We start from the raw sequence: 26846 nt of genomic DNA, 5'->3' as shown, positions 1-26846 counted from the left end.
TGTGCGACCCCATAGACAGCAGCCTACCAGGCTCGCCCATCCCTGGGATTCTCCAGGCAAGAACACTGGAGTGGGTTGCCATTGCCTTCTCCAATGCATGAAATTGAAAAGTGAAAGTGAAGTCGCTCAGTCGTGCCCGACTCTTAGCGACCCCATGGACTGCAGCCTACCAGGCTCCTCCATCCATGGGATTTTCCAGGCAAGAGTACTGGAGTGGGGTGCCATTGCCTTCTCCAACATGTATACCAAGAAACATATAAAAGCATGTTTGTAGCAAAAGTTGAAAACTGGTAACAACTCAAACTTCCATCAACAGTGCACAAATGAACTATGTTGTATCACACAGAAGACTATGCATCAGTAAAAATGAGTGAGGTATTGGTCTTCAGTGAAGTATCGGGGCGTGCCCGGTGGCTCAGTCTGTAAAGGATCTTCCTGCAATGCAGGAGACCTAGGTTCAATCCCGGGTCAGGAAGATCCCCTAGAGAAGGAAATGGCAACTCACTCCAGTATTCTTGCCTGGAGAATTCCATGGACAGAGGAGCCTGGTGGGCTACAGTCCAAGCGGTCATAAAGAATCAGACAAGACTGACTAACACTCACTTTTTCATAGGTCTTCATAGCGATACACATGAATCTCACAAAAGATGCTGAGCAAAAGATTGTGCAATGAATCCATTTAAATAAGGTTAAAAAACAAGCAAAACATATCTGGGAAATAAAATGATAAAGAAAAGCAGGGAAATGATAAAGTCAGGATTTGGGGATTAAGGAGGAGAAAGGGAAAGCTTCTGGAAAGCTCGCGCCATTTTATAGTTTTTAATCTGTGGGACTGAAACAGAAGTATTTGCTTTAAAATTTGCATTTATAATACATTGATTATATATCAATATATTAAAACTACAATGTATTAAAACTAAATTTCAATATATTAAAACTAAAAACAATAGTTGAAAGAAAACATGTGGTTGAGGAAAAGGATCTAACTTCATTTATTTGGTTGCCTACTTTTCACATTATTTATTAAATATTCCATATATGATTACAACTTAAATTCAATTCTTTCTTGCATTAGAGATTAGTAACAATTGTTTTCAACAATGGTTTCTGACAAGGATGAATGGACTTTTGCAGGTGGTAGGGGGAGGGATAGTAAAAGTGTGATTATGAAAACAGGAGAGGGAGACAGTCATGCTCATGGGATTTGTTTTTAAATAGGAAAATTCTAGAGACAGAACTGAAAAGAGAAAGGAAGTCTATGAAAGGGTTGCCAAGTCAGAGAGCAAACTGTCACCTGATGAAAGGACTTATGAATGAGCTCAGAGCAAAACTATTTGGAGGAAATCTAAAGAGGACATGCCTGCAGGATGGAGGTTAGTTATACTGGGTGCCTGGCCCAAGGGTACAGTCTCCATCTTCGCCACGTAGGCGGTAAGATAAAGTTTACTGAATGGTCTCAAAGATTTGATATATTGCTATTTTAAATTATATTGCTTTCTTCTTTTTCCTACTTTAAACATAGTATTTATTAACTGAAGAAAATTACAGAAAAATACGTGCTGCCACGTTTTGTCCAACCTTGACGGCTGGGTTCATGCCCTTTTTAACTCACAATGGGCAGCCTAAAGGGTTGTGGTTGACTCGGAAGTGGGGCAAGGACCAACCTTCCCTCCCACCAGCACCCTCACATCTCTGCGGGCAGTCTCCTAGGCTAGAGGGCGGTCCTAAGAGGTGCGAGGGCTGCTTTTCGATTCCCAGGCCAGCCGCGGGAGCCCCGGCCCGGCCGCAGCCCCGCCCCGGCCCGGCCGCAGCCCCGCCCCGGCCCCGCCTGCGCGGTGCCTCGCGCCCACACTCAAGCGAGAGCTGCTGTCGCACGTTTGATCCGCGCCACCGCGGCCGGAGATGCAGCGGGGTGCCGCGTTGTGCCTGCGCCTGTGGCTCTGCCTCGGACTGCTCGACAACGAGCGTGGTGAGCCCTCCGCCTGCCCCAGTGCGCAGCTGGCCACGAGCGGGGACGCTTTCCCTGGGCAAATGGTGGGACTGCAGGGATGCGAGACCGGTCGGGGGACGGGGCCCGCGGGACCCTTGGGCACGAGGGGAGACAGGGTTGAGAGCCAGGAATTCAGATCCCGGAAGGAGCAGAGTCGGGCCGGGCTTGCCGGGATGAGGAAAGGGAGAGGACGGGCCGCGGGGCAGCCCAGCAGCGTGGAGATGGGTTCTCGACTTCACTCCACGGTCTATGGTTCAGCTCCCTTGAACCCGGGCCCCTTCGCGCTGCATCCTCAGCCTGAATCCTTCGCTTGCTTACACGCTTGTCTGCGGAGTCGGGGCACCGCACTACTCTATCCTGCGATCTGCGGGCACTGAGGTTGTACCCCAGCGCAGAGGTTGCAGTCCCCGCCGGGTCGTAGTCTGGGGTGCGCACTTCCCTGCGATTCTAGTCTGCGTTCAAGATCAGTACTCCTGAGGGAACTCGTTGCTGTTCACTTTCGCCAGGCCAAGGACTGCTGGGGCAAAAACTCGGGATGGAGGGAGACAGGCGTAGTCCGGGAAGACTGGGTGCAGGTGTTGGAATTTGAGGCTAATCTTGAGTCAGCAACTCGTAAGTGATCAGCATGGCAGGAGAGGCAGAAGGCCAGCCCTCGCCGTGTTTGAGGGGTAGCACCCTGGATGGCCAAGCTAAGGATCATAAGGCAGGGGCTGCAAGGAAGGGTCTTCAACACAGGAGAGGCAGTGTGGAAACAGGTGATGGGAACATGACTAAAGGTTGCCTCTGAGGGATTGGAGGGAAGAGAATTTGGGGGGTGAGGGAGGGATGGCTGTTTGAAGATGTCAGGGATAAAGCATCAGGAATGAGAGGCAGATGAGCTGGAAGCCCATGAGAGATCCAGTGACCCTGGAGGTCAGAGGGTGGAGGACCGATCATGGGTCCCAAGTGTTTGAGGGAGTAGTTCTGAGAGATCTGAAGGGAGAAATGGATACCTCTATTTTTAAACACTGTTGGCTTTGAATACTGGCTTTACATGTTTCATTTCTTTTAATCCTCACAAGGAAATGTTAGACCCTTTTTACAAATGGGAACACTTGGACCAAGGACAGGGGTAACTTCCCCCAAAGTCCTCAGGAAGCCAGTAGTAAAGGACATGTTCAACCCAGGTCTTTGGGGTACCGGAACCCCGTTCTCTGTGTCTATATAGGCTGAAGGGCTGGGGAGAGTGGAGTGAAGGGGCGTGTGGGTGAACCTAGGGGGAGGAGGATGGAAGAAGACATCTTCTGGCCTCCAAGTCAGGGCAGGTCTGAGCAGAGGGGCTGCCTCTTGGCCCTTCTTTGCTCCCCTGCACCCTTCCCAGGACCAACCTTTCACAGGTGCCATGGTTGGACTTCAGGGCTGAGGAGTGGGAGATCCCACCTTGAGAAGACATCTGGCGGGCAGTGGGTATAGTGTCCAAGGCTCAGGAGAGAGGTTGAAGAGGAAGCTGTCCCAGGATGGGACCGTCTTCCCCAAGGAGGGGACCAGAGAGCGAGAGGCTTCCAGGGAGATAGAAAACATCCAACGTGCAGGGTGTAAGGAAAACCATGAGAGACTCATGTCCTGGTGCTCCTGAGTAGAGCAGAGTGGAAGTGGCAGACAGAGCGGGGATAAGTCAGTCTTGCAGTGAGTACAGGTGATTCTTACCAAAGTTGGGCAGTGAGGGAGAAGAGAGAGAATGAAGCTAAGGGGCCCGTGGAGGGGGATGGCCTTGGCTGGACCAGGGCATGACTGGTAGGGAGATAACCCGTTGAGAGCAGACCATTGCCACAGTCCCTGAGCCTTACACTTGTGCCACCCGTTTTTGGGCTGAAGAGGACCTGAGAAGCCCCTAGACTTCTCAGTGGGGTGCTGGAGCAGAAGCACAGACATTCCAGTGCTGCCAGCTGTCATGTGGCCACAGTGGGAGGCCACGTGCTGGCAGGTGAGCAGCCTGGCCCTGAAGGTGACCCTCAGAGATGCAGTGCTTGTCCCAGAGCTGGCTCCTTCCTGGCTCTACCCCTAAATTACTTGCTCTGTTGCCTGGACCCCTCCCTTCCTCTCCTTGTACCTCAGTTTGTCCACACATAGCACTGCAACAAGCTGGCAGGCTCTGAGGGGCTGTGCTTGGGGCTGGACTCTTTACCCCAATCATGTCCCTCTAGAGAAGGTAGATGGCAGAGGCCACCTCCCACAGGCTTTATCTCTTGGGGCTTAGACTCTAGAAAGGCTGTTTGTGCCTCTGAACAGTGGGCAGTCAGCTCAGGGACATGTAGGGAAGGAGGCAATTGCCAGGAAACTTGGTTGGCCTGCCATGAGGATACTGGCTCCTGCCACAACTGAGACACATATGACCATCCCAGCTCTTCACTGTCTGTACTCCTCAGCCCTGAGCCAGAGCCAGGTGTAGACAGAGGTGTGGAAGTGGGGTGGGCATGTGAGTCAGTGCGGGTGGAGCACTGGCCTTAGCTCAGTGCTCTGAGGACTCACATACAGGTGTGCTTACATACCCAGCATGCTGGAGGCACTGGATCAGTGTAGCCGAAGGATTCTTTGCCTCCCCACAGCACAGTGTCCACATGACCCCGCGCCAGGCTGGGCATGAGGTGTAACAAGGGGACTGTCTGGCCATCTCCTTGCCATGCCAGCCCCACCCTGACCCCCAGGCAGTGGCAGGCAGCCTAACCAGGGAAGGGGACTGTAGTCCTGTGCAAGGTGAAAGCTACAGTGTCTGCTCAGAGTGGCAAAGGGAAGATTTGGACCAAGTCCACTCTGCAGGAGCTTCTCAAGTGCCAGACTTGCAGGGACACAAACATGACATTGTATCCCAGGGGTGATAGTGCTCAGTGACCCCAGTGAGGTCCAGCTGGTGGTGTGGGGTTCACCAAGTTGCTTCCAGCTTGGAGCTTCCTGGAGGGGTCTGCAGACTCCAGGAAAGGGGTTCCAAGCAGGGCAAAGACTGCCTCAAAGGCCCAGAGACAGAAAAGTCAGATGGTGATCAGATGAGGCTAGCGTCCTGAGGGCAGAGCGATGGGGTGGAAGACACAAGAAATGGAGACGCAGGAGCTAGCAGCACACCTGGAAAGGGAGGGTGTGAGCAGGGAGCCACGTGGTCAGACTCCCCTGAAGGCATCACCAGAGGGGCAAGAGCAGATACAAGGCCACAACAAGGAGGCTGCGGGTGCGCCCAGGAGATATACCAGGGAAGGAGGCCGCAGGGGACGGTGGAGAGAGAGGGACGAGTGCCAGTCTCTGGCTGAAGTGGCAGAATAGATCATGAAATTTTTTACCAGATGGGAACCCTGAGAAGAGGAGGAGATGGGGAAAGATGAGGCGTTCCACTGGGGAGGCAGGGCCTCCAGTCAAAGGAAGGAAGAAAGTTGGGAGTGTGATATGATAGAGGGAAGTCAGGGAATCCAGGGAAATTAAGTGGGGTCTCAGTCACGAGGGGAAGTTTTTCCCCGCGTCTAGCTTACACTCCTCCTGCTGCCATTTTGGTGTTTCCCGCCACCAGGCAGATTTCTCTCCACTAGGACCTAGTCCATGCCCCACAATCCTGAGATAGCCCTTGGCGAAGGGGGATGGGTAGGGAGAGGAGTCCAGAGACTCCCACACTCCTAGCACCGACCTCTGAGCAAGACATGGCCAACGTGTCCAGCTGGAGCCAGGGATTCCTGAGTTTCGATCCTTTTCAGACACTGGCTTCCTCTGGGATCTCCGTTTTCCGGTCACATCGAAGGGAGAAGTCTGGGAGCAGGAAGATGCAGGTTTTGGGACTGGCTGCCACTGAGGCTGGGTGTGGCCCTAAAGAAGCACAGCCCTGCCTGGCTCCAGTGTCCCAGGCCACCCCCATCTCCGAGGCCCGGATGGGGTGCGGATGGCCCTGTGAGCACGCACAAGTCAGGGTGGCAAGTGGGGGAGCCCCGCCACGTGGCCAGTGAGGTCAGCATGGGTTCATGGGAAAGGACTTGCCGGCCACAGGAGAGGACATCCTGCCTGCGTTCCCTCTTCCTGCAGCAGGAGCCCGTGGCCCAGATTTAGCAGCACTGGGGGGCCACCTCTGAGCCAGCTGGGCTGTCTGATAACACTGCCCGTCCTGCCGCCACAGAGCAGAGCCCTGACCCCAGAAAGGCCAGGGCAACTGCCTGGTAAAGCTGGCTGCACCCATGACTGCTGCATGGGGAGCCCTGCACCTACTAGGGTGCTCTTCCCCCATCTCACCCCCTGTGGGTACTTAAGCAGCCTACAGTCTCACTCAGCCTCTCCAACACTCCCTGCTTCCAAAAATTGCTTTAGCAGGACCATTCTGAAACACAGATCTGAGCCTTCCTCAGCACCCCAGTCCCCCTTGGGCTGGTGGTACAGGCCCTCCTGCTACAGGGCCTCCTCCAAGAGGAGCCCGAGCCCCATATCCACCTAGCCTGCACCCACACCATAGCCTCAGTGTGTAAGCTTTCTTTTGCTCAACATACATGCGAGAGGCTGCTAAGAATTTCAGGCAGAAGGTGATGCTGCACCAAGTGGGAGGGATCTACTAGGGCAGGAAGAGAGCCTCATTCCCCAGCCGTTGTGTGCCCCAGGAGCACAGAATCTAAGCTTTAGGGTAGGTTCACGGGAAGCTCTCATCCTTATCCAACCTAAACACCATCCTCAAAGCTCTTCGGAATTCTACCTAATGAAGTTTTGTTTGTGTGAAGCAGCACTCATGCACACACACACATACACACACGCACGCACACACTGCCAGTGAGTCCCACCTCAGTCTGAAATGGCTAATCAAATTTCTCCACACGGGGTGTGTGAAGATTTTAACCTTGTGACGTAGGCTACTGTCCCCATTTTGGAGATTAGTAAAATTAATTAGAAAATTAGAGGAGTGAAATGGCTCATTAGATTGTCAGAGCAGCTCTGAGGGAAGTGACAGGTGTCTGGGGTCTGGTGCCAGATGGCATAAGGGCTGAGGAGCAGGAAGGGGCAGGTATAGCTGGTGTGTCCATATTCCAGCAAGGTGGGCATGTGGGGTCCTAAATTGCTGACCACCTCGTGGACATTTTCGCCTAGATGCCCCAGAGAGCTTTCAAAAACAGCATGCCGCTAGACACGTTGCTTCCCCCTGGACCTGCCCCTGACAGATGTGCCTGCTTCGGTGCAGGACCTCTGCCCCTCCATCCCCACCTCCACCTCTGCCCGCATGCTGTGCACTCTAATTTTGTTCCCTGGATCCTCAAAGCCAGTCAAGAGCAATCCAGGGCCAAGTCCCACGCTGGTGATGCCACCCTGGAAAGGATCTAATTCTTGCATTGAGGAACTGTTGAGTGTAATGAGTCAAGCTGCTGCATGAAGCTGTGGACATGTGCAGAGAGGCTCCCAGGAACCTAAAAATGCAAGCCTAGGGCTGGAGTAGGTACCAGGCAAGTGACAAGTGTGACTAGAGAGTCATATGAGAAGCTCAGATTCCATCTCCAAGCAGCAGAGAGGCAGGAAATGGTTTTAGGTAGAAGAAGGATTTGTGTTCTCGAAGGATCCTCTAACCACTGCGAAAGGCCTGGACCAGTGGGGAGACGAAAGTGTGGTAACCCAAGGATGGGACACTGAGGCTGGCCAGACAGTCAGATGGCGAGGAAAGGGGCTGAAAAGGGCAGTCCCAGAACGTCCAGGGGTCACACTCAGGCTAGAGGACATCTACTGCTCAGTGTTGGAGCTCTGGGAGCGCAAAGCACTTTGCCAGGGTGGTAGGGAGAGGCGAGGAGCAAGCCTGGTGCTTCCAGCCACTCTGCTGTTGGTGCTGATTCTGAGGAGGTATAGAGTAAACAGCAGTCTCCGTAATCCTGTCACCCAAAGGTAATCTCTGACTAGTAAGTTAACCTCTGTGTCTTCATTTTTTCATCTGCAAAATGATCAGGATAGTACCCACCTCAGGGGGCTTCCCTGGTGGTTCAAACGGTAAAGAATCTGCCTGCAATGCAGGAGACCTGGGTTCGAACCCTGGGTTGGGAAGATCCCCTAGAGAAGGGAATGGCTACCCACTTCAGTATTTTTGCTTGGAGAATTCCATGGACCAAGGAACCTGGCAGGCTACAGTCCATGGGGTCGCAAAGAGCCGGACATGACTGAATGACTAACATTTTCACTTTCTTCTTTCAGGGGGGCAATAGAGGGGTGTGGTATGCACAAGTGTGTAGGCTGTGCTGGCATACAGAAAGTGTTTACGCTTGTTGTCTGTTGTCGTAAGAGGATGTATTGGCGTAAGCAGAATTTGAGGGTCATAGTGAATGAGCATAATTTTCATTTCTGTGAGTGCCTGTTTGCCCACAGCCTTGCCAATACTGGGAATCCTCTATCCTTTTAATGCTTGCTTATCTGGACTCAGGGACACTTCTGTGCTGCCCTGTGGCTCCTTGTCCTCCTCAGTGGTGGGGATGGTCTAGGTCTTAGGGCTGGGGGCACTTGGCAGGCAACAGCTGGGAAGCAGAGGCCCCTAGGGCTGGAGCTCAGGAGAGCTGCCAGGGAGGGTGGGGGAGCTCAGAGGTGGGCTTGAAGTCTTGGGACCACCTCTAGGAGGAGGAAGCGCACCTTAAGCAGGGCTTCAGTTAAATGAGCCTGCCAAGAGCCTAAGGCTAGGCCTGTGACCCATGGCCCCACTCTGGGGCCTTATTGCCCCATGCTGTGCGCCCGCTCCCTGACAGCTCTGCCTGCCTGACAGCCCAAGGTCACCAGCACTCTGCCACATGGCCCTCTGCCCTCTGCGCCCTCCTCCTGGACCAGCGATTTCTTATTCATTCTACAAAGTCCTTTTCAACTCATGTGAACACTCCCTTCCACTGGTAAGACTTTCTCTGACCGCCCCGCAACCTTGGCACTGTGGCCATGGCACCAAGTCACAGTAGCTGTTCCCGCTGTGAAAGGCAAAGCTTTTCCAAGGCTGGGAGAGGCTCTCAGTGTGCCTCTCAGTGTGCCTCAGCCCGCAACAGCACATTCTTACCACGGTTCTTCGTGTGATCGTACGTTATTTGTGGTCTGTGGTTCTCAATGATCCTGGGGACAATTCTCATTTCATAAGCGTGGATGGGGGAAGTGACTTGCCCAAGGTCATACAGTCAGAGTGACACTGGAGGGGACACGGCTGGGCTCTCAGGGCTGAGCACTCTCTCTGAACAGCCCCTCCCGGGGTAGCCTTCTCAGCCCTGCAGGGCGGGAGGTGGGAGGACCAATGCCCTCACCCTTGTTCTCTGGAGGCACAGAGACTGCCATCTATGTGGGGCTGGAGGGGAACGCCAAGGCAGAACACACCGTGAGCCTTCCTCCAAGGTCAGTGCACAAGCCCGGCCCCAAGAGTGATGGGAGAGCAGGCTCTCCAACTTGGCTGAGCCCTGGGACTGCTGCACAGAGCCCCCACCTGGCCTCACCTGGCCCCAGTGCTTCCCCCTCAGCTTGCCTCCAGTCTGCAGGGCACAGCTGCTCAGGAGACCATGGATCCGACTAGCAGAACTGCTGTACAGCCCCTCTTACCCACTGGGTGATCATGACAGGGCCTGAAATAGGAAATTGCCAAATGCAAAAACCACTACTGTGACACACTGCCAGAGGTGGAATGGCACCCCGAGCTGGAGCACCGTCCTGACATCATGGGCCTGGGCTGGTAGTGCTGGACCTCAGGACAGAGACGTGGCCCAGTGACATCCTGGCCCTCAGGAGCCACTCAGTGATACAGCCCTTCCCTGTGTGGTGGATGAGTGCCTGGGGAGCTCAGCGGGGGCCGTTGGGTGTGGCTGATATCCTGACTGTGTGGCAGAAGCATTGGAAGGTGACCAGGAAGGGGGCCAGTGGGGCAGGGCAGAGCTCTGGAGGCTGGGCCAAGGGCCTTTACAGATCCGGAGGGCCACAAGGAGCCAGGGAAGGTGTCCTTTGGGCTGAAGGACAAATTGGAGGCCAGGGGGGAGACCACTAGGGAGCAGAGAGGTCAGGAGACTGGCACTAGCGGTGGCAATGGAGAGGAGGAGACGGAGAAGTGTGAGGGCCGGGTCCCAGGCAGGGACGGGCCTGGGCTTGGGCAGACTTGGGCTCCTGCACAGCTGCTGGTTACCGCTGACGTGGAGGCTGAAGCCTCAGTGTCCTCCCTGTTGACTGGACTCCCAATCCATCCCTCCTTCCCAGTAAGTGTAAGGATCAAATGAGGCGCTAAGTGCTGGGCTGTGGTCAGTATCTAGCCCACCGGCCTTCCCACCATCCTGTCTGCCCTCACCCAAGATCCTGGGGTGCTGCCCCCATACCCAGCACCCGCGGCTGGCCCCACGGCCCCCTGCCCAAGGCTGCTGACAGCACAGGGAAGAGAAGGGATGCACTCTGGCCCCCTGACCTCGGCCTGGCGCCTACCCTGACTGCTCTGCTCAGGCCAGGGGGCCAGGGCTGCTGGCCAGGGGAAGGAAGAAGCCAGTTCCTGGGCCAGGAACAGGAAGGCAGGGGGAGTGCAGCAGAGGCCAGGATGACAGTGCTTCCTGCTTCGGGAAGGGAAGGACAGCGGGGACAGACAACAGCCAGGCAGGAAGGATGCGCCTTCTTTGGGGTTGCATGTGGGGGCTGGGCAGTATAGAGCCTCAGGCATGGCAGCACAGGCCTGAATCTTCCCCAGCTTCTGAGCAGTCTGGGCTAGTCATGGTCACCAGGGGACCTGGCCTTTAAAACTGGAATCTTTTACAAAGGCACAACAAGGTTCGACAGAGTTTTAACCCAAAGGTTGACTGCAGAGGTTTGTTTAGCCAACCAGCCATTCATTCAGTCAGCTGCTCATTCATCCTTCTCTCCATCCATCCATTCGTCTTTCCACCCATCCCTCCATCTGACTGCCCATCTGTCCTTCCATCTAGCCACCCTTTCTTTTTTCCACATTTCTATCCTTCCGTCCATCCATCCACTCATTTGTCCTTTTGTCCATCTGTCCGTTTGTTCATTCATTCAACAAGGGTTTATGGAGCCTTGACTCTGTGTCAAGCACAGTGCCCGGCATGGAGTGGGCTGGAAAAGGGACTGTTTGGGTCTTTACCCCAATGAAACTTACTGTCTAGGAGAGGAAATGGAAAAACAAAACTTAAGTACATAACAAAATTACATATTAGGACAAGAAGAATGAAATAACCAACCAGGAGGTTAAGGTGGAGCTTAAAGGACTTAGGTTTGGGGGGTGGGAGTGCAGAGACCATGTCTAAGCTGAGGCCTGAAAGTGAGAAGGGCCTGGCTGTGCAAGGCATGTGAGCAGAGGCTCATCAGGAGGAGAGGTGTGTGTAAAAGCCTGGGGTAGGAAGGAGCGTGGTGTGATATGGAACAGCCTGGGGCCACGGGGGCTGGAAGACAAGAGCAGGAGGTGAGAGTGGTCACACCTCCTGGTCAGGAGGGTGTGGAAAGGGGGTGATGGCCAGACCACAGTCAGAAGTTTGGATGTTCCTTGAAGTATAGTGGAATGTCACTGATGACATTTAAGCATGATTTTGTCCCTTAAAGCTGCAGTTGAGAGAAGGGGCTCTGGGCTGGAGGTAGAGATTTTAAAAGTACTGGGTCGGTCAAAAATATTGTTCAGGTTTTTCCATATGATCGTATGGAATAACCTGAATGGGCTTTTTGGCCAACCTAATACATGACCACTTAACAGCAACAGTATTTGGTGCTGGGCAGAAGGGATGGAAGACAAGGGGAAGGTGAGCTCACAGAAGTTGGCAGAAGAGGGGACAGCTCTGCTCCCTGCCCTGGAGAGCCTCCTGCAGCGGCACAGAGGCCACAGGATATATTGCCAGTGGCTCCATAAAGTAGAGGGAGGCTTCACTCTGTGGGAAGATGAGCAAATGTGAAAGGAAGGAGGCAGCGAACAGAATTTTTGCTATGAATGGGGGTAGAAAAAGGGAAGGGAATATAGGATCAAGGAAGTGGAGAGTTTTTGTTTATTTATTTGTTTGTTTACAAGATGGGAGGTGATTGCATAGAGGAAAGTTGGTAACCAGAAAAGAAAGAAATTATCTGCAGGGGTCGGATCTGGGGGGGTTGGGATCCCCGACATGTTGGAGGGCTTGGCCTTGGGAGCAGGAATATCAGAGATGCGGGTGTGGGAAGGGTGTGGGATTTGAGTATGGGAAGAGGAGGGGTCTCCATCTAATGCCTCTACTTCATTAGTGCTGAGAGGGAAGGAGGAGGGACCACTCTGAACTTCAGCCCGAGGCCGCTCAGGCTCTGCCACCAGGAGAGAGGGGAGGCAGCATGCGTCCCGGGCTTTGCGCTGCATGCTGAGCCTCTCAGGGCCATGGGCACTGCAGGGCTGGGGAAGCAGGCAGGGGCAAGGGAGCATTCAGGATGATGGGCTGTGGGCCATGCAGTGCCAGGAGAGGGGTGGGGCCAGGAGGAGGTGGCAGTGCAGAGGGGCTCCTGGCCTGGATGTTTTGATGAGGATGAAGGACTTAGCACTGGTGAGACTTAGCAGGAGACAGAGGAGGCAAAGCGAGAAGTACAGGAAAATAGGCACTTGGTGGTGACAGCTTCTGGTGCGGACCAAGACCAGAGTATGCCCAGGAAGTGAGGGGCTGAAGGGGGGACAATGGAGATGAGGACTGCGAAGGCGGGGTGCTGGTGACTCAGTCCTGTGGCTGCCGAAGTTCTGAGAAATGGCCTGGATTGAGGTCGGGGAGCCTGAAGAGCCAGGAGCAGAGAATGAGGGGAAATGACCAGGACAGGGCTGATGACAGCTTTAGTGGGGAGTGGGTGGTGCTGCTGGAAAAGGGGAAGTGACCACAAGGAGTTCTCCAACATGTGCAATGGGGAGCAGTAACCACCCCAGGGGCAGCGGTGTCCTCAGAAATGCAGATTTCAGTTAAGGCAGGAAGGAGGGAGGAGGCCAGTGATGTGTTCAGTACAGACTACTGCTCACACAGCGTCCAGTGGAAGAGGCGGGGGAGAAAAGGAGCACCGGGGAAATTCAGGGCATGTGGCAATAAAGGAAAGGCTCTCAGATGGGTGAAAGGGTCAGCAAGCATAGTGGATGAACCTCCCATTTAGCACAGTGATTCAGATGCTTCCTCTGGTGGTATGGTAGCCTCTAGGGAGGAAGCTCCTATAGGCTCCATACCCCATCCAGCCACTCAACCCACCATCCTTCCACATATTCACCCATTCATTCATCTGATCATCCTTCATCCATCGTACCATTCTTAATTTATTGTTGTTCACTCACCAAATCATGTCCAACTCTGCAGCCCCATGGACTGTAGCACATCAGTCCTCCCTGTCGCTCAACAATCTCCCAGTTTGCCCACGGATTCTTGAATACATATCCTCAATTTTGGGTGTGTACCTCTTGTGTACTAAGGTTAGGAAGATGAATAAAATGCAGTCTCTGTTCAGATGTGACCGGAAAACCATGATTTAGTCTAGTAAGTGTTCTAGCAGCATGAGCCTAGGGGCCAGCACCGCCTGAGTATCTTCTGAGTGACTGCCCCTTATAGAGGTACTTGTGAATTAGAACCTAAAGAGGGAGATCCACAGGAGGGAAGGGAGTACAAATGTCCAGGGTGAAAAAATGGACACAGAGACTTCAAGATGAAGTCTGGCACTCTGGGATGATAGTGAGAAGTCTGTGCCTCTCAGATGTCTCGATAAAGCCGGAAAGAAGAGGAGTGGGCAGAGGGAGAGGCCTGGGGTCTCCCCGCTTTATCTTGGGAGCAAAGGAAAGCTGCCAAAGGAAGCTGGGCTGACGACTGCCGTAGCTCCAGTGCCAAGGGCATGCCCTGGAGGAGCGCCTCAGGGAAGGAGGCCCTAGCTTGGCCTTCCTGGGGCCCCAGAGTGACACTGCAGCCCTCACAATGGGGCACAAATGACCCAGGGCAAATAGGTCCTGTCTGCTGCCTGTCTCCTCTGGAGCCCAAATGCCAGCCTCAGGCCTGAGCCCTGAGTGGTCCACTTGGGAGCTGATTCTTTCATCCCTTCACACAAACCCAAGTCCATCCCTGCCCCTCCTCCGCTTCTGTAGCTCAGAAGCCAGTTTGTAGAGTGGCTTTATTCACATTCCACTGCCTGGGAAATCCTACTTCTCTTTCAAAACCCACCTTAGAGGTGTCCTCCTGGCATTCGCTCCCAGCCCCTCACCACCAGAAGGAATCCTCTCCACTGTGGGGCCTCTCCACCTGAGCAGCCCCAGGGCTAGGTGAGGAAGTGTGATGGGGAGCCAGAACCCACCCTGGGAAGGAATGGACCTGCTACTTTCCCACCTGGGGATCCCAGGGTGGGCCCTCTGTCCTGAGTGCTAGGAGGGGGTGCACTGGATTCAAGCTAAGGAGAGACTGCTTAGTGGTCCCAGCAGCTGGCCATGCAGTCCAGATGGAGGGCCTCAGGTTCCCTGGCTGGACTAGATGCTAGTTAGATTAGATGCTCAATGAGGACCTTCTGCCTCTGACCAGTGGTGGTGTGGTACATAGAGAAGTCTGGCCAGCAGGAGGCCAGACCCTGGCAGCTATCTTGTCCATGTGATGCTGAAATGAGATCGTGGTGTGCAGAGTGTGCCATCCTGTGCTGCTTCCTAGGGCAGCTTGGGGTCAGGGTGAGGTAGAACCCACTATAGTGGGGATTCCTCCAAGGTCTGCCTCCCACTGTTTGCTGCCAGGGCAAGACTCTAAGCCTCAGGAAGCTGAACTGGGGAGGGCAGAGGAACTGGACCTGTGGGACTGGGGCCTAGGGCAGGGCAGCAGGCTGTGCCCCCCAGGAGAACAGGGACTCAGGGGAGGGACAGAACACAGCCCCGGGCCTCCAGCCACACAATCCTCACTTCCTGTTGTCTCAGGATGGTCCTGGCAGGATGCATCTGCCAGAGTTCTAGGCCCAGACCTCCCCTGGGGCCTGCTCCCACACTCCTCCAGGATCATACGCACACACACACACACACACACACAAGTTCATGTGCACACTCACACAGACATGTCAGTAACATACATGCACAAAATCACACACACACAGCACTCATCATCAGTCCTATAAACACAGATCTATGCCCACAGACGCCCATGCACACAAAGACAACACACACGTGCACACATGCACACACATGTGTACACACACACGCAACACTCTCCTGCTGGGAGGAAGATGGAGACTAAGAAGCCATGTGGGCAGCAGGGCCAAGGTCCTGGAGGGCTACGGGACAGTGTTTAACCAGGCGAGGCAGTTCTCTGTTTGGGGATTAGACCTGTTGGACTCATGAAGGGGCTGAGGAAGGGGGGAGCAGGGATTGGGGAGCAAGGGCAGCCCGAAGGTCCCTTGGGTGCAAAGAGAAACTGATGGAACCAAGCGCATGTGAGATGGACTCCATGGGATGTAGAAGAGGGCAAGGCCACAGGAAGAATCCCAGGGAGAAACCAAGGCCTCAGTCCGGGGCATGTTTGGGGAGCTGTGCTGTGCAGGACCCCCTCACAAGTAGTGGCTAGTGGGGGTCTTAATGCCAAAGAAAGGTACTGCAGGCTTCGCCTAATGTAGGAGGAAGCCTGTGGTCTCCCCTGTTGACTTCATGATGGCAGCTCCACTCCTGGGGGACCAGAGGCCTGAGTTCAGCCCAGGCCTCAGTCAGGGCTCGCTTGGGGCTGCAGCCAGTGGGCAGGCTGAGCCTGAGGCGGAGGTTCCCAGATGTCTTGGGCCATATCGGTCCTGCTCTGGGCTGAAAGGCTAGGCAGCACCTGCCCTGCAGAGGGGCCCGCCAGCACCAGATCGATATCGTCACGTGAACTTATGACCCAATCCCACGCTAACCCTATCTCCCAACCCAGGCCTGGCCAGTGGCTACTCCATGACCCCACCAACCCTGAACATCACGGAAGAGACATATGTCATCAATTCCAGTGACAGCCTGTCCATCTCCTGCAGGTATTCAGCCCTCACCCAGGGGGGCTTGGGCCTGAGTCCCTCCTACCTAGCAGGCCAAGGAGACTATAGAAGGCAGAGCTGATGGTGGTAGAGGACTCAGAAGGCAGCACCCCAGCCCCAAGCAGAGAGGCCTCAAGGCTTAGGGATGCTCCCAGGTGGCTTCAGTGTAGGTTCCTAGAGGCACAGACCATCCCCTGCCCTGTAGACGCAGGCATCCTGCACCCTACTCCATTTCACCCATACCCACCCCTCACAATCTCCTACGGACCACAGATCTATCACCCTGCATCCATTCTTGAGTCAACCCATAGTGACCCAGGCTGCCCCATGCCCATCCCCAGGTCATCCTACATGGATGCTGCCTGCACCATAGGTTGCCTGCACCCACACTCAGCCACCCTTCACTAGCCCCAGACCCACCCGTACAGACTGCCAAGCTGTGATCTTCCCTTCAGCCCCAGCTGTAATCTGAGGCTCAGGCTTTTCTGAAGGACAGCCTGCCAAATACAGGCTCAGGAGCCAGGTAGAGGCCCCAGGGGGTTCAGGGGTACCCTCCAAGTGCTGGTCTACCCTGACCTCTGAGTGAGATCAGCTATGAGCAAGGCTGGGCCTCTGAGAGGCTCCACAGGGACTTTCCCCCAGGGCTGTGGCCTGGGCCTCTCTTGATGTCCTGTCTCCTTTGCCAGGGGGCAGCACCCCCTGGAGTGGGCCTGGCCCGGGGCTCAGGATGCGCCAGTCCCAGAGGAGAAAGATGGTGAGGACACGGGGACCGTGCGAGACTGTGAAGGCACAGATGCCCGGCCCTACTGCAAGGTTCTGCAGCTGCAGGAGGCCCACGCCAACAACACAGGCAGCTACCGCTGCTACTACAAGTACATCAAGGCTCGCATTGAGGGCACCACTGCGGCCAGCACCTACGTGTTTGTGAGAGGTGAGAGAGCCCAGCACCCACCCCCAAGGGTACTCAGGAGCCATGGGCAGGGTCCTGGGTCCTCAAGAGGTGGCTGGCATCTGTGGCTGCAACCCCAGCCTCGGGACCCTGGGGGAAATGGGGCTGCCCTGCAGCTCCACACCTGGGCAGAGACTCCCTGAGCCCCGGCCCCCCCCCCCACACCCTGTCCCCTCTCTTCAGACTGGGAGCAGCCATTCATCAACAAGCCAGACACACTCCTGGTCAACAGGAAGGACTCCACGTGGGTGCCCTGCCTGGTGTCCATCCCCGGCCTGAACGTCACACTGCGCTCGGTACAGCTCCACCCCAATCTCCACCCTCAATCCGGCCCTCCAGTTCTGTCCCTGGGAAAATGGCCAATCGTCTGGCCAAGGGGCAGGGGGTAGCTGGGCCCTGACAGCCACTGCATCCCTACAGCAAAGCTCAGCACTGCAGCCTGATGGACAGGAGGTGGTGTGGGATGACCGCCGGGGCATGCGGGTGCCCACCCCTCTGCTGCGCGATGCCCTGTACCTGCAATGTGAGACCACCTGGGGCGGCCAGGCCTTCCTGTCCAACCCCTTCGTTGTACACATCACAGGTAGGGGGCTGCCTGGGGCTGTAGGACCCTCCCCAGCGACTACTCCCCATGTCCTGGACAGGAGCCCTCTAACTCCCAGCAGTGGGGCTGTAGGTACCATGGTTTGGCTGGTCTCAGGGGATGCCCTGTGCCCTGTACTCTGCATGCACTGTCCTACAAAGGGCATGGGGGTCCCTGTGCATGTGTCACCAGGCAATGAGCTCTATGACATCCAGCTGTTCCCCAAGAGATCGCTGGAGCTGCTGGTTGGGGAAAAACTAGTCCTGAACTGTACCGTGTGGGCCGAGTTCAACTCAGGTGTCACCTTTGACTGGAACTATCCAGGGAAGCAGGTGAGCTCAGCATCCCTGGCAGGGGCTGTACCTGAATCATCCCCAGGAATCCCTGTCACGGCCCACACTCACCCTGGTCTGGCCCACACGTACTTCCCTCTGTCCCAGGAGCCCCTGTCTGATAGGGAAGTTTTCCTATGCCAAGGAAAAGTCAGAGTCTGAGTCCAAGGCTTCTGGAGCTGCTGCTGGTTGGGCTGGGGGGTATGCCTATGGGGGTCAGTTCTGTCAGAGCCCACCTGCTCTGACCCTGTTCTTCCCCTGGTCCTGGGCAGGCGGAGCGGGGTAAGTGGGTGCCAGAGCGGCGCTCCCAGCAGACTCACACAGAGCTCTCCAGCATCCTCACCATCCACAACGTCAGCCAGCGTGATTTGGGCCCGTACGTGTGCCAGGCCAACAATGGTATCCAGCAGTTCCAGGAGAGCACTGAGGTCATTGTGCATGGTACGGCCTGTCAGGCCACTGGCCCAGTGTGGCCTGGGCTAGGTAGGGTGTCCGTTGTCAAGCCTGGAGCACAAGTGTTCTTGTGCAGTGTGGACCCAGGGTCATAGGTCATGGTGCACCCAAGTAATGTGGAGTCCAGCCAGAGGGAAGGGAGGGTCATGAGTGGATGGACCCCCTAGTTCCCACACCCCAGAGAGCAGGGCATCTGGCCACCAGGGGTGGCTGAAAATCCCTGGGTGGTGGTGGGTCAGCCACACCAGTGCTGGCTTTACCCTGATGTCTCCCGTCTGACAGAGAAGCCCTTCATCAGCGTCGAGTGGCTCAAGGGTCCGGTTCTAGAGGCCACGGCAGGAGATGAGCTGGTGAAGCTGCCCGTGAAGCTGGCGGCTTATCCCCCACCGGAGTTCCAATGGTACCTCCCTTGTTCCTGCCCCTCCCTACCCACCAAGTCCAGTGCAAGAAAGAACCACAGGGAGGGAAGGGCAAAATTCCCCCCATCAGGGCCTACTTCCTGAGACCTAGATGGGGACCTGTGCCTGGAGTGGGGGACCCCCTATGAAGATTCCAAGGAATATACATATAATGTGATATTTTGGCTAGAGGGAAGGTTGGCCTGAATTGCTGCCAAACTGTGAAAGACTGTGAATACTGGCCTCCTGTTATATGTGGGTGTGGTGGGCATAGCACAGGGCTTTATCTAACTCTTTCCTGCACCCACTCAGCCTCCCTAAGGGCCCCCACTGGAGGGGATCATACAGGAATGGCTTCAGGTTTCCTAGGCTCCTCTTCAAACAGGTTGCCACCCCCAGGATACTTCTAACCAGAATTTTGGAGATATGATAAGAGTTTCACAAGGATTTCTGGGCTGGGCCCGAGAGCTGTGTGCCAGTGAGCTAGAGCTTCCGGGAGGCCTACAAGTTCAAGATCCCCACTCCTGGGTGTGACCTGAGAGTGTGACCTGGGTGTGACCCTTGCAGGGTATGCCAAGAGTCAGAGAGAGGTCCTTCAGTGGTGGCTTTACTTTCACCAGATGCTCCCCGAGAACTTGGGAAGGCACAGCACCCCACCATGCACCCTTCAGCCTCCTGAGCAGTCTATATGGCCTGATCCTGGGAGATCACACTCTAGTCTGACTCTCATCATACACAGGAAGGAAATAGGCCAGGAAAGGGTAAAGGCATTCCTGCCCAAGCCCTGAGCCTCCCAGGACTCATCTGCTCTTTCACAACTGGCCAGGGGAGCCTCGCCTTTCTAGCCTGGAGCACCTCCTACCAGGCAGGATGACCTTTTCTAAAAGGCTAGAGCTTGGCAAGAAGAAGCCCAGACATTCTCAGCCAGCATCCCACTTCTCTGGCCATAGTCCGGAAGCAGGCTTCTCCTAGGAAGGCCCTGGAAGCCCTGGGCCTGGGACTTCTGTGACTCTCCCTGTGAGGCACAGGCTTTGGGGTCCGTGTCAGGGCCAGCTGGTGCAGGACCAGGACACTTGACATAGTATCCTGAAGGGCACTGGTGCAGTCTGGACTAAGGCCCTGTCCCCTGCTTTCCAAGGCCAGTAGTACTGACCCTGTCTGGGAGAGTGGCCAGCTCTGTTGCATCAAAGATCTGGTCCAGGCCTGATCCTCAGGCAGCTGACTTCCTCTTGCCATTCCCACCACATCTGGCCCTTTCTTTTTTTTTTCTCACTTGGTCAATATCTGCCTCCAAGAAGTGCTCCGCTGGGCCCACTGTCCACTGAGACACCTGTCCCAGGGCATTAGTGGTGAGCATAGCCCCACCAGGGTCCACTCTTCCAGGTAATCATGTAGTGATTACTAGCAAGTGAACAGACAGAGATCTAGTGGACAGGCTGGTCCTCGCCCCCGAAGCAGCCTTTGTGTGTCCAGCACCATGCTGACCCCAAGGCTATATCTTGGGAGACCTGACCACACCTGCAAGAAGGAACATTTGGTTTCCCTGGTTTTCAGGTGAAGACTCGGGGGCTTGGGGCAGTGAAGGAGTGTGCCTAGGATCACAAACGCAGCAGGTAGCAACCAGGATTCTGCACCAGAGCCCAGCAGGCCTTCCAGCCTGGCCCTACTCTGCCCAGCCCTGCTGTATGACTTCTGGCAAGTCAAACCTCTTCTGAATGGGCTGTGGTGCAGCAGTTGAGAGCCAGGCCCCTGCATGCCCCTCGCTGTCACTTTCCTTCCTGAGGGCTGTGCTTTCCTCGTGTCTCTCTGGCTTAGTAAACCAGAAGACGATGCCTGCCTGGGGGGTACTTCCAGGCAGAGGCCAGAGCTTGGGTTCATTCCCAACTCAGGACTGGAGGAGTCTCCTTTGGGGTATGAGTCATCCATTTATACCCATGTACACTGAGCACCTATGTGTGCTGGGTGCCACTCTTCACATAGGGCATACGGCAGTGGCCGTACATACAGCTCAGTGTGGGAACCGACAAGCAACAGGCGCCTGTGTGAACGCTAGCATGCAGATGAGCAGGGGCAGGGCCAAGGGCCAGCTCCTGATCCACACAGCTGCTCTGATGGCTGGGTGACGGTGGATATAGGAGAGAGGGAGCCCTGCAGGTGTCTAGCATCCAAGCAAACCAGGAAAGTGAGTACAAAGGCCCTGGGACAGGGGGCAGGGCAACAAGAAGCCCACACATCTGGAGAGCTCCAGGAAGGGCAGAGTCAGGGTCAGGGCTCCCAGACCCACACGTGGTCAGGGTCTGAGCTGCGCCCTTGGGGACCACTCCTCCACTCCTTCACAGCACAGCCCCGTGAAGCCTATGGCAGAGACAAGGGCCCCTGGGGACTCTCGTTGGTCCTGAGCCTGGGGGTGTTGTGAGCCCTCGCGGCTCAAGCCCAGGGACCATCTGCGCAGCTGTCTATTCCTCAGTCCAGAGTCGGCTGCCACAGCCCTCACCCCTGCTGCTCATCCCAGAAGCAGGTCTGGGGCCGGGAGGCCTCTCCCACCTCCTGACCGTGTTCTAGTGGTCAGGGCTGGGGCGCTTCAGGGAAGGAGGGACAGGACAGGGCTGGGGTAGAGGTCACACAGCCCCCTGAACTCCTTCCCTGGGCCAGGTACAAGGACAGAAAGGCAGTGTCCGGGCGCCACAGTCCCCATGTTCTGGTGCTCAAGGAGGTGACGGAGGCCAGTGCAGGCATCTACACCCTGGCCCTGTGGAACACCGCGGCTGGCCTGAGGCGTAACATCAGCCTGGAGCTGGTGGTGAATGGTAGGTGTGGGTGGGGCAGGAGAGGGGGAGGGGACGGGGGGTGTCTGGGGGTGCGCTGACTGACTGGCTATCTGCCTGTGTCTCCAGTACCCCCCCACATCCACGAAAAGGAGGCCTCCTCCCCCAGCATCTACTCCCGCCATAGTCGCCAGGCCCTCACCTGCACGGCCTACGGGGTGCCCCCTCCTCTTGGCATCCAGTGGCACTGGCGGCCATGGACGCCCTGCAGGACCTTCAGCCAGCGCAGCCTGTGAGTGCGGCTCCACCCTGCCTCCCCCTACTTCCCAGCCCCATCCCCAACTTCAACCATAACCCCCTCTCACTACCAGCACCCCTCCCCATAGCTCCGCTTTAAACCCAAACCCTATCACAATTCATGCATTATAAGTCAATCCCTGACCTCACCTTGCCTGAGCAAGGCTCAGACCCTCCCTTGTACTGTCAGGCCAGGCTGGACACAGGAATGGTGTGGCCCCCACCATCCTCTCCCTTGAAAGCGATGCTCCCCAGACACACAACTGCATGTCTGGAGGGGACCAAAGGACATGCCTCTGGGCACTAGGGAGGACACCCCTCACCAAGCAGGCAGGACTGGGCTGGTTTTGCGAGACATGTACTGAGTGAACTCCAAGGCACACTAAGCTCATCTGTGTAGTGCTCACCATGACCCCTTAGAGAGAGAAAGTGAGGTTGGAGAAGGGACATGACTTTCCTAATGTCATGGCAGTAAGCAGCAGAGCTTGCCCAACTGCTGGGCCACACTGCCCTACCTGGGTGCCAGTGGGACAGTGAGTCCAGGAGAACGGAAAACTTGAACCAGCAAGGGCCAGGAGTGGGGGGCGCCAAGATGGTTAGTGGTCTGGAAAGCACTAGAGAGATAGCGAATGGTGCTGAGCAGGGGAGGGACTAGTCACATTTGCCATTTAGCAAGAGATCCTAAGGGACAGGGGACAGGGTCACAGGCTGGGGAAGGACAGTAGCTGGGAAACCAAGGGAGACGAGGCAGCCACACTGGCAGAGAGACTGTGGCCCTTGGCATGGTCAGTTAGGGAGGTTCAGTCGGGGTGGCCAGCCCACAACACTCGAGGCTCATAAGAGATTCTTCCGGACCATGAGGCTGCAGATCACTGGCATCTCCAAATGTGCTTCCATCTGATGCTCTACTGTTAGGCCCTGTATGACTACAGAGCCCTAGGGCGAGTTCTGCTTCCCTAGGGGCAGACAAGAGCCTCCCTTGAGCCATGCCTTCCCCCTTAGACCCTCATCCCAGCAGAAGACCAAAGGTGCTGGGATGCACAGCCGTCCCGGGGAGGGGCTGCAGCTGTAGAAGAGGGATGGAAAGAGAGGGCTTCCTGTAGCAGGAGTTAACAGGAGTGACTTTGCTGCCCCAGGAGATCTAGGTGGATTTTTCAGGAAGGGACACATGTGGGTAGGGGCAGGGGGCACAGCAGACCAGAGGACTGGCACAGAGACACAGGCATGTGGTGCTCTGCAGGCACAGATCCTGGTCTACTGGGTAAGGCTGGGTCTGGCAGCCCATGCAGGATGGGTTGCTGAGCCCTGAACACTGTGCCAGAAACAAAGCCCCTGCCCTCCTCACTTACTTTGGGGGACCAACCTTCCCCACCATGAGATGAGATGACCCTGAGTATGAGAAAAGCTTGACCCTACCCTTAGTGTAGTACCCTCTGCCTGGATCCCTAACTGCCCTTGTCCTTCCTTGTCTTCAGCAGCCAGCGGCGGCAGCAGCGAGACCGAATGCCACAGTGCCAGGACTGGAGGGAGGTGACCACACAGGATGCTGTGAACCCCATTGAGAGCCTGGACACCTGGACGGAGTTTGTGGAGGGCAAAAATAAGGTATGGACCAGCCAGGACACTGAGTGGCTGGGGGAGAAGAAGAGAGAGGTGAGGTCCTTTCTTCAGAAGAAGAAAGGTGGGATCAGAAGGAGAGGTGGGGTCCTCTCCTAGCCTTCTTGGTCTCCACTGGACTTGCAGAGTTCTTGCAATAGCATCTGAGTCAGTAACCTTTCTGCAATGTCTCTGGACATCAGCTTCCCTGCCTGCAATAGACTGCAAGGGCCTGACCTGCCGCTGCTTCCCAGAGAGGGAAGCTGAGATTCACGGCTGTGGGCCCAAACTAGCAAGGGCTGGGAGAGTTGGGGCTGGGGACAAGCTCTATCCTCCCCAAAGACGGCTGGCCCAGGCTGGGGGCAATCCCTAGAAGAGGCCAAGCAAGGGAAGGACTGAACAAAGGCACCCACTTCCTACAGTCACTTCCTGTTTTCCTACACACCTCCAGAGCCTCTTCCTGTTCCAGGCTGGCCAGGAAGTGCCCGGCTTGAGGTTGGGGGGTGGGCTCTTGGGCTGGTAGGCAGAGCCTACGGCCCTCTCTCTTCCTCTGCCTCCAAGCTGCCCACTCCCCCAGGCCAGAGTCCTTCTGGAGCCCTGGACCCCGTCTCCTCTCCTTGCCACGACCCAGAGCACTGAGAGGCACTGCAGGCAGCCCCAAAGTGTTTGTAGGCACATCACAGGGGGCAGCCCCGAAGTGTCTGTGGGCACGTCACAGGGGCCTTACACAGCAACTCCTGGGACCACAGGCTGACACTCGATGTGACCAGAGCGCATCAGAACTCTGGCTTGGACCAACCCAGTGCCACCAGGCCCCTGTCGCCTCCTCAGCATGGCAGCAGCCTGAGCCTATCTGCAGCCAGAGGTCTCTCTGGTCCTGCCTAACACTGCCTTCTGACCCCAGCCACAGCTGAGGCCAGCTGTCCATCGTGCTGTCCCTTGAGTTTTCAGGGGAGCCACCGCTTGCTGCTGCCCGAGGACCTCATCACCTTCTCCTTGCCTCACCAGTCCTGGTACTGTCTCTGAGCGTTGGTCATCTCCAGCCCAGAGCCTCAGTTTCCCCCATTATTCTGGTGGGCACAGCAACTTCCATGCAGAAAGAGGAGGTTAGGGTAGGGGAACTTAGGCATGAAATGGATCCTTATGCCTGACATGTATCCTGTCCAGACGGTGAGCAAGCTGGTGATCCAGGAGGCCAATGTGTCCGCCATGTACAAGTGCGTGGTCTTCAACAAAGTGGGCCAGGATGAGCGGCTCATCTACTTCTACGTGGCCAGTGAGTGACTTGGGCAGGCCTGAATGGAGGTCAGGAGCCAGGTGGGCGCAGGAGGAGGCCAGGCCTGGGAGGAGAAAATACACCTGCGTTGGGGCCCCAGTGAGTGTCTTGTGAGGCACCAGGAGAAACCCCAGCCCCCCGGGCCTCCGGGCCTCAGCAGGAGGACAGATTTGGAGGCTATAGGCATATGAACTGGGATGAGGCAGCGCCATCTGCCCCTACACCAGGAGGTGCCTCCCGAGGGGTGCCATCTTGTTCCCCACAGCTCCACCTACCTCCTCTTCCCTCCCACCCCTTCCTGAGCCATGGACCCTGCACAGCAGGTGGTTCTTATGTGCATTTGGCCCTGGGAAGAAGGTCCATGGTTGCCTCAGATTTTTCAAACCTGTTAATGACCTCAGGAACACTAAGAAGACCATGGAAGGACAGTCACTGGGCCCAGAGGTTTAAATGCGGGCACGTGGAAGAGAGGTGGAGCCAAAGAAAACACTCTGCAGGAGAGAGGAGCCCATAGGAGCTCGACAGTGGACAGCTAGAGGGACGAAAGGAAATCGGGAGCCACTGCCAAAGGCTAATGCAACCAGACTATGTCAGGAAGAGGACAGGGGTGGGAGTGTGCTCAGCAGGAGGGAGAATGGGCCCTCGCGCCCCTGCTCAGCTGCTTGCAAGAAACTCATTGGTGGCCTGGGCTCCTGGGAGAGGTAGGGGCAGTACCCAGCTGGGGCTTGTTCGGGAAAAACTAGAGGGAGGTATGGCAGGAGGAGCCCCTGGTGGAATTGACTTGAGAGAGTCGGTCTCTTTGTCAGGGAGAGGGAGAAGAGGTCTCCAGAGTGGTGTCCCTGGCCCAGGTAGGGTGACATACACCCTTATTTGAGAGCTGAGTGAGTTCAAAGGTCAATGAGAAAGAGAGAGAGACAGTCCCTGAGCAGGTGGGTAGGTTTGCCAGCACCTCACAATGTCACAGTGAGTGGTTCCTCCTCCTTCCCCAGCCATCCCCGACGGCTTCAGCATAGAGTCAGAGCCATCAGAAGAGCCCCTAGAGGGCCAGGCCGTGCGCCTGAGCTGCCGGGCTGACAACTATACATATGAGCATTTGCACTGGTACCGCCTCAACCTGTCCACGCTGCATGACGCGCAGGGGAACCCACTGCTGCTTGACTGCAAGAATGTGCACCTGTTTGCCACGCCACTAGCCGCCAGCCTGGAGGAGGTGGCGCCCGGGGAGCCCCACGCCACGCTCACCCTCACCATCCCCAGTGTGGCACCAGAAGACGAAGGCGACTACGTGTGCGAGGTGCAGGACCGGCGCACCCACGACAAGCACTGCCATAAGAAGTACCTGTCCGTGCAGGGTGAGTCAAGACGGGCCGGAGAGGCCAGTCAGGGCAGCGCTCCCCAAGGAGCCTTTACCCCCCGCCCCGCACGTGCCTGGGCAGTCCATTCACAAGTCCGAGCCTGCAAGAGCATCCATCCCCCTCTCCTTCCCCTCCGGGGAGGTGCACAGCCCTACCCACCCCGAGCTCAAACCCTGACCCTTCAGCTTGGAGAGCTCCTAGCACTGGAGGGCCCTTTCCTGGAGTGCCCTCCTGCTTTCTGCAGCTCCACTCAGCTCTCTCTCGACCCCCGAACCCAGCCCTAGAAGCCCCACGGCTCACACAGAACCTAAGCGACCTCCTGGTGAACGTGAGCGATTCCTTGGAGATGCGGTGCCCAGTGGCTGGGACGCACGTACCCAGCATCGTGTGGTACAAAGATGAGAGGCTGCTGGAAGAAGAGTCCGGTAGGGGGATGAATATGGGTGGAGGGCGGGGTCCGGAAGCTCTCGAGGACAAAGCCCCAGACCTACTTGAACTCAAACGTCCACCGCCCTCGCTGCAGGAATCGACCTGGCGGACTCGAACCAGAGGCTGAGCATCCAGCGCGTGCGCGAGGAGGACGCAGGCCACTATCTGTGCAGTGTGTGCAACGCCAAGGGCTGCGTCAACTCCTCTGCCAGCGTGGCTGTGGAAGGTCCCGCCTCCCCCTCGCACCCCCCAGCCCACCTTCTGCCCGCACTCGATGCCGTCTCCTCACGGCCACCTCACTGCCAGTTGTGCCCACCAGAAGGGCTGCCGCCGGAAGGGTGCACCCTCTCCCCCCTCACAATATGTGCACAGTAGCCACCCCCCTCTTTCTGCCCACTCAGGCTCTGAAGATAAAGGCAGCATGGAGATCGTGATCCTTGTTGGCACCGGAGTCATCGCTGTCTTCTTCTGGGTCCTCCTTCTCCTCATCTTCTGTAACATGAGGAGGGTAAGCACTCCTC

At 56.3% G+C, this 26846-nt stretch overlaps 1 protein-coding gene across 4 annotated transcripts in view; it reads left to right on the top strand.

Moving 5' to 3' along the window:
- Positions 1-1836: 1836 nt before the first annotated feature.
- Positions 1837-26846, top strand: part of FLT4 (fms related receptor tyrosine kinase 4) — a 41611-nt gene continuing 16601 nt past the window's right edge. The window contains exons 1-16 of one of the 4 annotated variants that reach the window (XM_025293984.3): positions 1837-1969; positions 15796-15892; positions 16579-16823; positions 17025-17137; positions 17262-17424; positions 17617-17756; positions 18029-18197; positions 18492-18609; positions 21260-21414; positions 21502-21664; positions 23148-23274; positions 24433-24541; positions 25531-25893; positions 26175-26321; positions 26420-26551; positions 26727-26833. In XM_025293984.3, coding sequence (XP_025149769.2) covers positions 1903-1969; positions 15796-15892; positions 16579-16823; positions 17025-17137; positions 17262-17424; positions 17617-17756; positions 18029-18197; positions 18492-18609; positions 21260-21414; positions 21502-21664; positions 23148-23274; positions 24433-24541; positions 25531-25893; positions 26175-26321; positions 26420-26551; positions 26727-26833 — 2415 coding nt within the window. In that variant the 5' untranslated portion in view covers positions 1837-1902. Of the gene's footprint in view, positions 1970-15795; positions 15893-16578; positions 16824-17024; positions 17138-17261; positions 17425-17616; positions 17757-18028; positions 18240-18491; positions 18610-21259; positions 21415-21501; positions 21665-23144; positions 23275-24432; positions 24542-25530; positions 25894-26174; positions 26322-26419; positions 26552-26726; positions 26834-26846 lie in introns of all 4 variants that reach the window. The other 3 variants (XM_025293983.3, XM_044948517.2, XM_044948516.2) reach the window with 3 other exon arrangements.

This window comes from Bubalus bubalis, chromosome 9 (assembly GCF_019923935.1).
Source record: "Bubalus bubalis isolate 160015118507 breed Murrah chromosome 9, NDDB_SH_1, whole genome shotgun sequence".
Classification (NCBI taxonomy): Eukaryota; Metazoa; Chordata; class Mammalia; order Artiodactyla; family Bovidae; genus Bubalus; species Bubalus bubalis.
The sequence above is the reverse complement of the archived record's forward strand: the minus strand, read 5'-3'. Positions and strand labels throughout refer to the sequence as shown.